Genomic DNA, 16582 nt, shown 5'->3' with positions numbered 1-16582 from the left:
TTCTAGTCTCTAAGTGGGCCGGAGGCAGACTGTGACCCCGGCCACCCGATCCCTGAACACTCGGTATGTGTGCACAAGACTCCCCAGCTTTTTGCTCACACCCCACTCCACCTGTTGGCCAAACCCTTTAAAGCTTCCCCAATTAAAGGTGAATTTACCAGATGAAACAGAGGAAGTTAAAAAAAAAAAAAAAAGCTCTAGCCGAAACCGGTTTGGCTCAGTGGATAGAGCGTTGGCCTGCGGACTGAAAGGCCCCGGGTTCGATTCCGGTCAAGGGCATGTACCTCGGTTGCGGGCACATCCCCAGTGGGAGGTGTGCAGGAGGCAGCTGGTCGATGTTTCTCTCTCATCGACATTTCTAACTCTCTATTCCTATCAATTCCTCTCTGTGTAAAAATCAATAAAATATATTTAAAAAAAAAAAAAAAAAGCTCTAGATTTAGTTCAAGAAAATTTTGAAGTTCCTTCTTAATATTAATGCTTCTTAGTATAACCCTGAAAATATACATCATGCCTGGCCCTAAAACAATCACATTTACCATTCTGTTTTCACTCTAAATTAATTGCAAAGAAACACTCATTTAAAAAACATGACTACCAAATCACTGCCTACAAGATGATTTCTGATTCTGCAGAGAAGTCTGGAAAGATAATTTCTACATCAGAGAAAAACCTATCTGAGAATGTTAAAGATCGCGGCTAGAAAGCTACATTTATATAAGAGGAGAAAACAAGTCAGCACACACAGTCACAAATCTGAAAAACAATTAAAAAGCTCAAAGGCCCCCCCCCTTTTTTTCATAAATCTTTATTGTTCATATTATCACAAAAGTTCCTCATTTTCCCCCCCCTCCACCAGGTTCCCACCCCACCCTCTGCCCTTTCCCCACCCCCCACTGTCCTCATCCATAGGCGCACAGTTTATGTTCAGTCTCTTCCCGCACCCACCACTCCCGTTTTCCCTGAGAATTGTCAGTCCACTCCCCTTCCATACCTCTGATTCTATTATATTTAACAGTTAATATTTTTCATCAGGTTTTTTAATTTCCTTGGTTTTTAGATTCACTTGTTGATAGTTACATATCTTTATTTTCTCCCTCTTCCTAAAGAACCCTCTTCAGCAATTCATATAATTCTGGTTTAGCTGTGATGAACTCCTTTAGCTTTTTTTTATTTGTGAAGTTCTTTATCTGGCCTTCGATTCTGAGTGATAGCTTTGCTGGGTAGTGTATTTTTGGCTGTAGGTTCTTGTTATTCATCACCTTGACATTCCCATCTGGCCTACATGGTTTCTGTTGAGAAATCAGCTGACAATCGTATGGGTGCTCCTTTATAGGTAACTACCTGCTTTTCTCTTGCTGCTTTTAATATTCTCTCTTTGTCTTTTGCTCTTGGAATTTTAATTAGGATGTGTCTTGGTGTGGTCCTCTTTGGATTCCTTTTGTTTGGGGTTCTGTGTGCTTCCTGGACTTGTAAGTCTAATTCTTTCACCAGGTGTGGGGAGTTTTCTGTCACTATTTCTTTCAATATGTTTTTGGTATCTTGTTCTCTGTCATCTTCTGGGATGCCCATAATTCTGATGCTGGTTCGCTTGAAGTTGTCCCAGAGGTTTCTTACATTATCTTCAACTTTCTGGATTCTCTTATCTTCTTGCTTCTGTAGAAGTGTCCTCTGGCTCTTTGTGTTCCAAATCTTTGACTTGATTCTTACGATCTTCCATTCTGTTTTTAGGACTCTGTATAATATTTTTTTATTTCAGAGAATGTATTCTTTATTTCTAGTTGATCCTTCATTATTTCTAGTTGATCCCTTTTCGTATCTTCATAGGTCTTGTTTATTTTATCGGCCTTTTCTAGGAGATTCTTGAAAAACCTTACAAGTGTGGTTTTGAACTCTATATCCAGTCGCTTTTTGTCCTCCATTTCTTTTGTTTGTGATCTGTTTCCTTGTATCGGCATTTTTGCTGCTTCCCTGAGTTGGTGGGGTGGGAGGATCAGCTGTATCTATGCCAGGAGACAGCCTTATTCGACTAGACTTGGAAAACTGCAAGAGCCTCTGTCCCCCCCCACCCCCCTCCCTTTTTTTTGAGGGAAAATTCTATACTTGTTCACAAGGGAAGTTTAACCAGTGCAACCTGGTAGGAAGAAGTAAATATTGGCAAATAGCAATAATGACAGAAAATGATGTAAAAATCTCCCAGTCAGGGTTTATGTTAACCTTGCTGAACAAATAGGTGTTTGTCTGTTCTATTCATTGCTTAGGGGGAGTAAAAATGAGAGTATGAACAACACATTGCTTGCTGTTTTGAGAGATATCTGATTTTTTGGGGTCAGCACTTAGTAAACTTAAAACCCTTAGTAAAACCTGTAAATATTATCGTGTGTGTCTGGACACATGAATAAAAAGTTCCACAAAAGCAGAACCACCAAAAGTTAGTAGGGGATTAGAGAAGCTCAGACCACGAGGGTACTTAAAGCATCCTTTGTTACCATATGGATCTGAATCTGCTAGCAGAGATACCTATTAGTCCTGGGTGGGTGATTATTTTTATTTTTAAAAAAATATATTTTATTGAATTTTTACAGAGAGGAAGGGAGATAGCCAGAAACATCAATGAGAGAACATCGATCAGTTGCCTCTTGCACACCCCCCACTGGGGATGTGCCTGCAACCAAGGTACATGCCCTTGACCGGAATCAAACCCGGGACCCTTCTGTCCGCAGGCCGATGCTCTATCTACTGAGCCAAACCAGCCTTGGCCTGGGTGGGTGATTATTGCTTTACTAGAGGACTGGTGCAGGAAATTCATGCACGGGGGAGAGGGGTCCATTCAGACCAGCCTGCACCTCTCCAATCCAGGGCCCCTTGGGGGGTGTCCGACTGCTTGTTTAGGCCTCGGGCCCAAACAGGCAGTCGGACATCCCTCTCACAATCCTGGACCTCTGGCTCCAAATCACTCCTGACTGCCTGGTCTCCTCTAACTGCACCCCCCCCCCCACCCCCCGCTCTGCTGGCCTGGTCACCCCTTATTGCACCCCCTGCCAGCCTGGTTGTCCCCAACTGCCCCCTGCCAGCCTAGTCACCCCGCATTGTCCCCCTGCTAGCCTAATTACCCGCAACTGCCGGCCTGGTCAACCCTCACAGTCTGCTGTTCAGTTGTTTGTTCATCCCTCACTAATCCCTCTGCAAGCCTGTCTTTGTGAGGGTGTGATGGTCAATTTGCATATTATCACTTTATTATATAGGCTGTTTACTCTAGGTGAAAAAGTGGCACCTGAAGCTTCATCATCTCATTTCACATGACGTTTGTGTAGGTGGAGTAAAGTAAGTGCTCAATTTATACCTGTGCTATTAGTTCAATCATTCTGCTACAGAAATCAAGATGTAATCTCAGGAAAAGTCAAACACCTGCCACGGCATCACTCTCAACACCAGAATGCTAGCACCTAAAACAGACAGTACCCTGCTCCCACAGGCGGGCGGGCAGCTCGTGGGACTCTTGGATGTAATGTCTGTTTCTCAGCTCACTCTTTTTCAACCTCCAGAAGCAGAGAAGTACCAAACACCAAACACCAATTCCTAAGAATACCGAAAGCACTGACACTCAATTTGGGAAACGTAGCAGTTCTGACAACCACTTGAACACTTTAAACACCGGCTTCAGAAGGCTTACATGCACAGTGGCACTAGAGTACTGACGCAGATGATCACAGTAAACATTTTTATACGGCAATGTATGATGCTAAAATACCACCAAAGTTGTCGGAAACCAGCAAAGGTGAATCCCAGCAGGGAGCAGGCACTGGTGACTTTGACTCAGCCCTCCCATCCTGAGTCATTAAAGACTGTATGTCATTCTGAAGGTTAATCTGCCTGGAATCTCAAGGAACCGCTTTTGTCTTTGAATATTTGGTATATGATAAGCTCTCAAAAAAAAAAATTTGAATAACAACTATGACAACAAATATATACAAACAAATGATATATAGTTACAAATATATATGTTTAAAACTTTTAAGGTTATCAAACAGTAAAATTGACAGTTGTTCTTTAGATGTATGATTCTGTGAATTCTAACGGTTTTATAGAACTACCACCACACTCAGTGTATGGAACAGCTGTACCACACCAATAAAATCCCTGTTATTTCTTCCTATTCATAGAACCACAGCAACCACTCATCTATTCTCAATCACTATGATTTTATCTTCTTAAGCAAAAACATATTTAAAAATAAATATGTCATATATTTTTTAAAAAGTACCTTTTTCTGTAATTATCACCTTTAATTAAAATAACATGCCATTCAAATATAATTTTAGAGCTTACAATCCACTCTATAGCTTTTTCCCTATTAATATGCAGTTTCTTAGAGTTTATTCATTAATTAATTTCATACATATAAATTTCAAGTCCTTATACTGGTTAAAATAACTTATGAGAGAAAAAAAATATCTTGAAATAGAAGGTAAGATTTTAGTTTCCCTTAGGTTTAAAATTTCTTCTCTATTAAGAATATATTATTGATTCTGGATTACAAGGGGAGAAATAGAATTTAAAATCCTTTTTGTTAAATTATATCCAATTTGGCCATGAGCAGAACAGCATCCTTGGTTTTGAACTGTTGAGAAGAGGCAAACTCAGACACAAAGTGGTCTAAGTGGTGACTGGTGCTGGCCTGGGTGGGGGTGGGCCCAGGGGAAGTGACTGATACTGGGCATGTGTTTTAAAGCTGCGGTCGCTAACTTTTCGGACCTCAAGGACCACCGGTTGGCAACTGGTTTTAGAGGTTGGGTGATAAAAATGCACTAAAATCGACTGTAGTGATGGTTGTACAACTCTGTGATTATATCAAAACCCACTGAGTCATACACTTTAAATAGGTAAATTGTATGTTGTATGTATGTGAATTATACCTTAAAAAAGGCCTTCTTAAAAAACCTTTAAAATGTGGGTAAAAATAATAAAAAACTCAATGATACGTAACACTCACTACCTTTAGATTCCTAATATTCATGGTAATCAAAGGAAGTATGACTGATACACAGATAGCAGAGGAAGGGGGACCCAATTTAACTACCTATAAACTATATTGGAGTTTAACTTACCACATGTTAGTTACTCACCGTCCATGAGAAGCCAGTGGCCAGTGAGAACCCAGATGAGGACCAGCATGACAGACAGGGAGAAGGACAGGAGCTCAGCAGCAGTGAAACGTCCACAGCAACCGAAGGAAATCCTGGGAACACATGACATTTAGTGGCCTAACGAGCAATACATTTCATTCCCTAACCAAGCTCTCTTCTGGTTCTTCATGATCTGATTTCACTAGGGCCAGATTAGAGTAGGAGGCAAGTATCTATACACCTGGCTATAAAAATAACCAAACCTCTTAAACTACAGAGAGATCAGAGAATTATATTTCTGAACCCATCTGATAATATACTTCAAAAAAAATGTATTCCACTGAGCCAAACCAGCTAGGGCTGATAATGTACTTTTTATCCCAAATTATCAACATGGGTTTTTAGAAGTTTAAAGTGACAACATCAATCTTTGAAGATTCTAAGTACAGGGGAAATACTATTATACAAAGAAGACATTGAAGAATGTTAATTCAATTCATTTAGCAAGGATGAATTAATACTTATAAGATAATGAGTGGCCCGGTGCACAAAATTTGTGCACGAGGGTGGGATGTGGGGGGGGGGGGGGTAATCCCTCAGCCCGGCCTGCACCCTCTCCAATATGGGTGTCCTACTGCCGGTTTACAGGGAATGGGTCTAAACCGGCAGTCAGACATCCCTCTCGCAATCTGGGACTGCTAGCTCCTAACCGCTCACATGCCTGCCTACCTGCCTGCTCCTAACCACTCTGCAAACCGACTTGTTCACCCTCAAATGCCCCTTCTGCTGGCCTGCTCACCTCCAACTGCCCCCCTGTTGGCCTGCTCGCTCCCATCTTTCCTCCCCACTGGCCTGCTCGCTCCAACTTCCCCGCTGCTGGCCTGCTCACTCCAAATTGCCCCCTACTGCTGTCCTGATCACCCCCAACTGGCCCCCACTGACAGCCTGCTTGCCCCCAACTGGGCCCCCTGCTAGTCTTCTCATTCCCAACTGCTCCCCACCCCCCGCCGGCGTGATCACCCACAACTGCCCTCCCCCTGACCTCTCTACCTCAGCTTCACACTATGATTTTGTCCAGAACAACACCAGGTCTCCTAGTCTAATTAGCATATTGTCCTTTTATTAGTATAGAGGCCTGCTGCCTGGGTGGGGGCTGGCTGGTTTGCCCTGAAGGGTGTCCTGGATCAGGGTGGGGGTTCCCTTGGGGCGTGGGGGCGGCCTACGTGAGGGGCTGAGGGCTGTTTTCAGGCTGGCCACACTCACTTCAGGGTGGTGGTCCCCACTGGGGTGCCTGGCCAGCCAGGGTGAGGGGCTGAGGACTGTTTTCAGGCTGGCCATGCCCCCCAGCGACCAAGGCTCCCAGCCCTTCCTTTTTATTTTCTCCAGCCACTCCTTGAGCAGCAGCTAGGGCAGGCGGGCAGAAGTTTGGCTTCCTCTGTTACCGGGGGCAACCCAAGCCCCCTGCTCACTCCAACTCTGTGGCCACTGCCATCTTTGTTGGGTTAATTTGCATACTCTCTCCTGATTGGCTGGTGGTATGTGTAGCAGAGGGATGGTCAATTTGCATGTTTCTCTTTTATTAGTGTACATAAATCTATCTGATTCCTGGGAATATTAGCTGCCCCAAGTGATTGTTTCCTAAGTGCATACAGCATCTCCACCAACAACAGACTTCTGTTTCCATGGAGCAATAGCTGTGGGAGTTAAGGTGTGAACAATAGGATTAAACCTAAGTGATTCTAGGTCACCCAAGATAAAAGGCAAAGAATGTCAGAATATTCCACTAACTCACTAGTAAAAGAATGAAAGCGTTGCTTTAAAAAGGAAAAGTTTCATCTTTCAATAAGCTAAGAAGGAAGCATATTACAATGACTCTGATTTCCTAGCATTTTTCTATATTTCCTCTGCTATGAAAAGGTGAAAAAGGAAATGCTACCATCTTCCAATTTTAAAAACCAAACAGCTCACTCCCCCGTTTTCTAGCCTGTGAGCTCCAGTCAATACAAGAATAAGAAATATAGGCCTGGCCAGGTGGCTTAGCCAGTACCGTCCAATATGCAAAGGCTGTGGGTTTTAACCCCGGTCAGGGCACATACAAGAAGTAACGAATGAATGAATGAATAAGTGGAACAAATCTCTCTCAAATCAATAAAAATTAAAAAAAAAAAAAAAAACATTAGATGCCTAATAATGCTAATAAGCGTGGGGGAAAAATTATGTTTATAATTTAGAGGAAATTTCCAACTTACTTGTTCTGAGGTGAACAGGGTCTTGTTAAATACTGGCACATCGGGAGAAGAAGAAAAGCAAAAGCTATCGTTGCAAGAACTACAGAGAGAAAATGTATAAATTTTGTTGTGTGTGATTTATTTTTCCATTATAAAAAATGGCAGTGACTTATGGAAACTTAATCATTTCCCAGAAACTTTTCTTGGCAAGTAGATACAATCACATTAACCAGAGAAGAAAGTATTTTCCTTTAGCATCGCAAATAAGCTCTTAAAAAAAAAAAAGTGCCTGATTTGAATGAAGTAGGGGAGGCATAGGTAGATTTTCTCATTTTATTCTATCTCAACAAGAAAAGATAAATAGCGGGCCATGGTATCATCCCCTAACAAGTCTAGCATGTTGTTCATATAGTATTACACATTTCCATCATTGCTTAGCTTAAACATTGATCAGAGAGCGGACAGTCAAATTACCTTGATTAGATATCAGTGTTTCTACCTGTGGAAACGTCAGGAAGGGTTGCCGATGACCACTGAGCCAAACTGGGCTTTCTGGTAACTGACCAGACAAGGAGCCACAGCAAAGTGATCCTGTCCTGGTGTCATAAAGCTCACGAGGTTTCAACCCCCGGCCTTGTGTTCAGATGATGTTGGCAGGTTTGAACTATGTGGCTCAAGTGGCTCAAGGAGGAGTGAGGGGAGGGAAAGCCAGACTTAAAAGAAACACTTGATGAATGGCACAGTGTATAGTAGTAAATCTTAACTTTTGAATGATGATAAAAAATGGTGAACACATTTCCTTTTAGATTAATGTTAATAGACAGAAATTAATTTACCTGCTGTACATATTGTAAAGACTACTTGAACTGAGTCAAAGAAGAAGAACATAACTAGGAGAGAGACAGATGCTCCGATTGGAAGGAACAGGGCCTGGGTAGAGTCAATAGTTTGGATACCTAAAAGAGAGAAAAAGGGACATATTAACGTATAGCATGCCAGGTACGTTAGATGCATTAACGTTTTAGAATGCAGACAATCTAGGGACTGGTATATAAGGTATAGATTCTGTGGGCCGCCTAAATCTCTCTTGCCCGATGCATTATAAACTACTTGCTCTCCTTAGAATGCCTTCATTCTAGTAGCTGCTCAAAAAATACTTGTTGAACTGAGGTACTAACGATCTGGGTGACAGGGTGCCAAGAACAAAAACAGAAACGAAATCAAGAACTTTCAAAGGTAGTAAGCATTCAGATTTGCCAATCTGAATACATTTGGGGTCTTGTGTATAGGCTTGGTAAAAGGCAGTTTAAACCACTGACTGAAATTATTTCTCATCATCTGGGGTTTAATGTACTGATGTTAACAATCTTCCTCACTGTTGCTAACAGTTGAGGACTGACTGGGGGTGGGGAAAGGGAGAGAACATAAGATCTGAAAACAGTAAATCAGAAAAATTATCTTATGGGAACATTTTAAGGAACAAATAGTAAGTATGTAGCACAGTGGTTCTCTGTCCTTGTCTGATCATCAGAATCACCTTGGGGAGCTTAAAAACAATTATTATACAATGCCCAGGCCCAAGCCCAGATGAACATAACTAGACACAAAAGGTTGCAATTATCAACCAACATTTAAAAATTGTTTTCGGTAAACTTACCCATCCCCAAGAACATTATTTAGGGATTTTGGTGAAATAAAACATTAAATATTTCTACAAAACAAAATTGCTTCTATTAGCTAGGTGTATGAGTCAAATAATTCACTTAGGAAGAGTGATCTATATGTTAAGACAAACAGAAGCCCCAGAGCATTGGCCTGCAAACTGAAGGTCCTGGGTTCGATTCCAGTCAAGGGCACATGCCAGTGTTGTGGGCTTGATCCCCAGTAGGGGGTGTGCAAGAGGCAGCCAATCAATGATTTTTTTCTCATCATTGATGTTTCTTTTTTTCTTTAAAAAAACAACACATATTTTATTGACTTTTTAATAGAGAGAAAGGGAGAGAGATAGAGTTAGAAACATCAATCAGCTGCCTCTTGCACACTCCCCACTGGGGATGTCCCTGCAACAGAGGTACATGCCCTTGACCGGAATCGAACCTGGGACCCTTCAGTCCGCAGGCCGATGTTCTATCCACTGAGCCAAACAAGTTAGGGCTCATCATTGATGTTTCTATCTCTCTCTCCCTCTCTGAAATCAATAAAATCTATCAATCAATCAATAATTATCCCCAGCCAGTTTGTCTCAGTGGGTAGAGCATCGGAAATGTTCAATTCCCAGTCAGGGCACATACCCAGGTTGCGGGCTCAATCCTCAGTAAGGGGCGTGCAGGAGGCAGCCTATCAATGATTCTTCTCATCATTGATGTTTCTCTCTGTCTCTCCCTTCCTCTCTAAAATCAATAAAAATATATTAAAAAAAAAAAAAAAAAGAACAAACAGAAATGACCTGGAGAAGAAGTCTATGCTATATGTCAGTATAGCACATGGATCATTTGGTGGAGCTGGGGGGAGGGGGTAGCTTATGGACATTTATAAGACAAAACTCTATGAAATCTCTAACTATATTTCACTTAGTTTTGTGGTATTTGTTTTTAGTGTTCTACAATAGGAAACTACAAAATTTTAGGTGCCTTTCACAACAGAAAATAATGGTTTCTCAAATGAATGATTTTTATTATAAGGTAATAAAAACAAATCTTTTAAAAAAATCTATAAATCTTAAAATACATCCGCTTTTTTGTAAAATGAAGCATCATATAGTCTACAGATTAATTATATTCGTTTAAAATATGAACAGAAAAATTAAATGGCTGGCTAGAACAAAGACTATTTAGTAAGTCAGGCATGAGAAGTATTTGTTTATAATAAATCTAAATTTTAGAAATTCATTTTGCAATTAAAATGCAAAACTGAATACAAAGAACCTTTCTAGAATTAGACTGAATGCAGTTTTTCTTTTGAAAGCACAGATTGTTAACTGGGGTATTAGACACTGCTTTCCCCATTTGTTTTAAAGAAGGATGCCCAAGAGAGCTTACCAAACAGCAATGTCACATGACCAGCTAAGCTCCTTTAGTTGCCAACAATATGCTACCTAAGACAGTGTACACAGCTTCAATACAGCACTTCTAAAGGTCTGTAGAAATGGTCCTGAGGGGAAGGAGCTAGTAATTAAAAATTTTAGCCAAAATCCAGGGACATCAAAACAAAACAGCAAACAGATCAGCCATAACTAGGAGGACTTAAGTGCAGCTGCATTATATTAAAATCCCAAATCAACAAAAGAAAAATGCCTGGTGTTAGAATTACAAATCATGTACAGACATTTTTAGCACTCAGCGAACATGGCTATAGGCTAATTATATGTCTGGTCATAAACGGACATCAAGCAATACACCAGTGTACTGCTGATAATTAAGAAAGTTACTGATTTTGTATCTCCAAGAGAGAAGCATGCTTTTAACCAAGTATTTACTGAACACCTATTATATAGTAGGCAACATGAGGAATTTTGAAAAGTCGTTTCCGATCTTACAAAGTGCAGAGTGTAGATGGGGGGATAAAGATGTATGTCCCTATCAATGTAGAGAATTTCAACTGTATGTTTTCATCAATCCTCACTGTTAAAATGAACTATATGGGAAACCTAGTAAAGGACTTCACGTTATTAGAAAATGGGAAGGGTGGGGCACTTAAAACCCCACTTACTACTAATTAAATGAAGGACTGATGCACCAGGGTAAAAATCTTCACATAACTTCTTGGGACAGGTGTAGTGATGAGAAAGAGCAAGAGGGGGAAAGTCAGAGGACCGTGAGGGGCCTCGCCCTCTCCCTGCGAACTGACTAAAGCACGGAGGCCGGGACAGACTGAGGAGCACGGGCACCGCGCACAGCGCGGCCCCAGGCGGGACAGAACCTGGCCACCCAGCTTTTCCTGTGCCTCCTCCTCACTCACCTCTTCCCCTGCAAAGGGCCAGCTGCCTTTCCCGATTCTTCCTTCTTCGCTTTATTTTATATGTCTTCTACCCAAGCATGCACTTTAACATACTAATATATATTTATCTTGCCTGTTTTTTTTAAGTTATATATACATGGAATTATGTAATTTGTATTTTTGTGTGTCTGGCTTCTTGCACTCAACAATGTGAGAAATATCCATGCTGTTATGCCTAGCTGTAGTTAACTAATTTTCATATCTTGATCCTTATTTATTTTGGGTGTAAGCAAATACAACCTTTAAGAAACCTCTATCACTCTTTTCTTCAAATGGTTTAGAATATTCTTGCCAAAATCTTTGTTTTTATAAAGATTTTTAAATTGATTTTTAGAGGGAGAAGAAGGGAGAGCGAAACATCGATCTTAGCTGCCTCCTGCACGCCCCCTACTGGGGATGGAGCCCGAAACCAGGGCATGTGCGCTGGCGGGAATCAAACTAGCAATCTTCCATTGCGTGGGACAATGTCCCACCAACTGAGGCGCGCTGGCCAGGGCTCTTGCCAAAATTTCAACACTAAATCCATATCTTCCTTTTCTTATAAGCTTCCCCCCAATCCTACACTGCTGCTCATTTGTGACTTCCATCTCTTTAGCACCTACACAATCTCTTCTATTCCTCTGTTCATCGTTCAGGCGATCACTTCTTTATTTTTTGATAAATGCATGTCACTCTTCCTGCCATCCCTTCAATCTGGAATGGTGGCATGCTCCATCATCAGGTCCTGGCCTTCTCTGCAGGGTCATTTCTTTCCTTGTGTGGAGTGTGGACTGCATTCTAGCTTAACCTGTGCGGATCTCTGTGATATCCATGGCCCAGAATAGGCACTGAAGAAATACATTTGTTGAGGATAATTCAGCATAACATAGGAGGTAGACTTAAGAAAATGACCATTTAAACAACCATTTCCTGTTTTTTTTTCATGCTGATTAATAATGAAAATTTAAAAACTGATGTTGCAGGTATCTTCTTTCCACTGATTGGACTAACTTAACCACGTACATGAGGATAAAATTGTATTTAATTTTTTTTTTTAATAAGCAGAGTGTTTATTTTTTTAAAATTACTTTTAAAAAGTTGTTTACAGAGATGTGGGTTTACATAACTTGGCGACATTTAAAAATGTACAGGCTATTTCATATTATTGCACTTAATCTTTAATAATATAAGGCATTTTATTTTACATAAATAATTATATCAAACAACAGGTGTGGTGCCAATTGTGCTGCAATGTAGAACAGATTTATAATCTGGTGTAAGTACATCATTTGCATATATGCTATATAACACAGGATTTTTAAGAGTTTCAAGAGTATAAAGTGATTTGGCTTAAAATGTTGATAAATAGCAAAGCTGCTAATAATTTAACCTGAGAATTAGATCTTGACACTGGGTTTTACCTGGTTCCTGGTAATTTATTGGTATGGCATTCTACCTCCTACAAGGATCTATGTTATAAGTTTAAAAAAAGACTCATACTTAAATGATTCTACTTCCTGCATTTATCATGCCCACTTTATACTACTGGGGACAACACATTTAACTGGGTAAAAATGGGCAAGTATAACTTCATTGGTGGGATATTACAGTAACTAGAGAAACTGAAGAAGAGAGTAAGTGATCTCCAATTTAACCTCCAAGGTCCTCCATTTTTCTTTCTAACTTTGTATTAGATCCCTGGTGTTTCCTCCTGATTCAGGGCGATGTTAACCTGTAGGTCACACTCGCTTTCCGTGCCTGTGCTATGTCCTTGCCACCTGGAACGACTTCTCCCCCAATTCAAGTTTCAAGTCAAACTCACCTTTTCTAGGAAAGAAAGTCCCTCTCTAATCTCACTGTTGCTCACCCTGAATTGCCTTTCTCTTCACACTTTAAAAAATGTATTTTTTATGGATTTCAGAGAGGAAGAGAGGAGAGAGAGAAATCTCAATGATGAGAGAGTGTCATGGATTGACTGCCCTCAGCATGCCCCACACCAGGGACTGAGCCCACAACCCATGGGAATAGAACCGGGACCTCTTGGTTCATGGGTCTACACTCAACCACTGAGCAACACCAGCTGGGTTCCCTTCCCTCTCTTTGTACATAAATGTCAAAATGACTAAGTACCTCTGGTACTGCCTCTGACCTGTTATAGTAAGTGCTTGTTCGGAATGATTCGGAGGCCATGCTAAGGGTCAGAAGTATTACTGTGGGTACGAGATGGGGAGAAGTTTGCTATGTCTGTTTTAGCTTTTATCTTTGGAAACAATTTTGCCCACACTACCCCAGGACAGCTTGGGAACCAGCTCTTACACTTTTGTATCTTTCAATATACTTAGCCGAATGCTGAATGTGTAGTAGATATCCAATACTAATCTCTTAATATTATCAAACCAAATCTCCTTATTTCTAATTCATTTTGTTTTTATAATAAACATTACCAATATTCTACCACTATATTGAGGTACAATTTATAAAATTCACTCGTTTGAGTGTATAATTCATTTTTTGTTGTGAACTGACCAAGTGTGAAGCCATCCCCATAAGACAGCTTTAGAACTCTCATCCCCTCAGCAGGATGTCCTCCCGCCAGGTGAGCGCCCATTCCCACCTTGGGCCCAGGCAACCGCTAATCGACGTTCTGTCTGTTTGCCTTTCTGGACATTTCACATAAATGACTCATACAATATGCCTTCTCTTCTGTCTGGCTTCTTTTACTTATCACAGTGTTCTGAGTTTCATCCATAGTACAGCGTGTACTTCATTCTTTTCAATGCCGAACAGCATTTCATGTATAAATGGACCATATTCTGTCAATCCATTCACTATCTTATGGATCTTTGACTTGTTTCTACTTTTTGGCTATTATGAATAATGCTGCTGAGCATTTGCCATATAACACACTTCTGTGTATTTTTTTAAACAAGTATTCTTATAGAATCTTAAATTCAGAAGAGATACAGTACTTAGTTTTTACAAGTACTTCAAGTAGCTATCTTTAAGAGTCACTGAATGAATTTATGATTCATTAACAAAATTATCAGCCTCAACAAAATATTGAAATGAAGTCATAAATGGGCAGATAGTCATCCATTTTGCTTATCTTTGGGAAGATAAAGAACCCCAGCAGCAAGCTTTTAGGCAGGAGTTAAAAGCAGCACACAGGCAATCAGTAGCTCAGATTCAAAACATAATAACCTAACAAATTATACCACACAGATTAGATTTTGTTACAGCAAACGTATATCTTGAGCCCAGGGGATGAACTGGGTTATAGAAATAATCACGTTGAAATGACGACATGCACGAAAGTTAATTGACATAAGGCGCCTTACTATTATTGCTGCTGTTGCCACTGAAAGAACCCGAAGAACTGTTACTGTCTTTCTCTTTATCTTGATTTTCAAAGTCCATATTAAGGGACCTGTGGAAAAATTGGATAGATAGTTTTAGTTTTGCTTTAGAAAGAAGTAGGTTTTAAAAAGTCAGTAACAAAACAGTATTTTTAAAAGCTAAGGTGTCAGGAGAGAAAGGAAGGTCTCTTTTGACCAATTCTGCAAAATAGTTCTTGCCACTTTTCAAAAACAATCTACATTCCTTCCAATAGGTCAGAGTTCAAGAGTTTTAAAAGCATCCCACTGTGGCCAAATCTTCCAGCACATCCTTAATTACTTCCGTATGCGATAAACACCCAGAGGGAGAAATGTCGGGTCAAAGGGCAAGTGCAATTTGAGGCTTTTATACCACACAACCACCTCCAGAATGGCTGGCCCATTTACTCTATACCGTGTCAGCTTTCTCAGCAGCACACACCAGTTTCTATTATATCCGGGACTGTTTCAGATACTGGAAGGACAATAAAGAGTAAACAGGCTTTACATGGAAAGAGGGAGAGACTGACCACAAACAAGAGAAGTGTGTTAAGCACGAGGTCTGTTGATGTCAGAACTAAGGAAAAAGGGCAGGAGATGGAGAGGTTAGGCTGGAAGTTTTAAATAGGGCGGGCGGGCCGAAACCGGTTTGGCTCAATGGATAGAGCGTCGGCTTGGGGACTGAAAGGTCCCGGGTTCGATTCCGGTCAAGGGCATGTACCTTGGTTGCGGGCACATCCCCAGTAGTGCAGGAGGCAGCTAGTCAATGTTTCTCTCTCATCGATGTTTCTAACTCTCTGTCCCTCTCCCTTCCTCTCTGTAAAAAAATCAATAAATTTAAAACAAAACAAAACAACCTTTTATGTTTATCAGTGTAATTACCATTTCTTGATCTCCATTTCTTTGTGTAGCTCCAGATTTCCAACTGGTACCATTTTTAATCTGCTTGAATTCAGCCCTTAACATTTCTTATAGTGCAAGTTGGTAATGAATTCTTCCAGGAGTTGTGTATCTGAAAACCTCTTACCTTGTCTTCGTTTTCAGAAGATACCTTTGCTATGTTGACAATTTTTCTTTTTGTACTTTAAAAGTGTTGTTCCACTGTCTTCTCACTTGTACTTGAATTCAGTGAGAAAGCGGATGTCCATTCTTCCTTTATTCCTATGTACGGAACGTCTCTGCCCCTGCCCCTGCTAGCTGCTTTTTGGTTTTCAATTTTATCACTGGTTTTGAGCAATTTGATTATGATGTGCCTCTGGTGTAGTTTTCTTCATGTTTCTTATGCCTGGAGTAGGGTTTCTTAGATCTGTGGGTTATAGTTTTTATCAAGTGTGAAAAAATTATGACCATTCTTTCTTTTTAAAAATGTTTTTAAATTGATCTTAGAGAGAGAGGAAGGGCGAGAGAGATAGAGAACCATCAATGTGAGAGCAAAACATCCATGGCTGCCTCTGTACTCATGCGGACCAGGGATGAAACCCACCACCCAGGCACGTGCCTGACCAGAAACCAAACCCACCACCTTTGTGATGCATGGTTCCACACCCAGCCAACTGAGCCAGCAGCCAGGGCGTGGCCACTCCTTCTTCCAAGTATTTTCCTGTTCCTCCCTTTCTTTTCCTCTTTCATAGATGCCAGTTACTCATACATTAGACCATTGGAGGTTGCTGTTGGATATCCTTTTCATTAACATTTTTTTTCCACTTTGTAGTTTTTATTGTTGTATCTTCAACTTCACGATCTTTTCTTCTGCAATGGCTGATGTTAATCCCATCCAATATGTTTATCTCAGATGTTATTTTCATTTCCAGAAGTTTAATTTGGGTAGTTTAGAATATCTAGCTAACTTTTATACATATGTAATAATTATACTATCTGT

The 16582-nt window shown here is 40.5% G+C and overlaps 1 protein-coding gene across 6 annotated transcripts in view; it reads right to left on the bottom strand.

Moving 5' to 3' along the window:
- The window catches only part of SPPL3 (signal peptide peptidase like 3), a 95981-nt gene that overhangs the window by 14293 nt on the left and 65106 nt on the right, over positions 1-16582 (bottom strand). For 4 of the 6 annotated variants that reach the window (XM_036449448.2, XM_045585374.1, XM_036449450.2 and 1 more), the window contains exons 3-6: positions 14668-14756; positions 8191-8310; positions 7376-7454; positions 5127-5239 (exon numbers count right to left, since the gene is read on the bottom strand). In XM_036449448.2, the coding sequence (XP_036305341.1) occupies positions 5127-5239; positions 7376-7454; positions 8191-8310; positions 14668-14756 (401 nt within the window). Of the gene's footprint in view, positions 1-5126; positions 5240-7375; positions 7455-8190; positions 8311-14667; positions 14757-15585; positions 15618-16582 lie in introns of those variants that run through there. The other 2 variants (XM_036449449.2, XM_045585373.1) reach the window with 2 other exon arrangements.

The sequence above is a fragment of the Pipistrellus kuhlii genome, unplaced genomic scaffold (genome assembly GCF_014108245.1).
Source record: "Pipistrellus kuhlii isolate mPipKuh1 unplaced genomic scaffold, mPipKuh1.p scaffold_m20_p_20, whole genome shotgun sequence".
Classification (NCBI taxonomy): domain Eukaryota; kingdom Metazoa; phylum Chordata; class Mammalia; order Chiroptera; family Vespertilionidae; genus Pipistrellus; species Pipistrellus kuhlii.
This window is presented reverse-complemented; position numbering and strand designations above follow the sequence as displayed.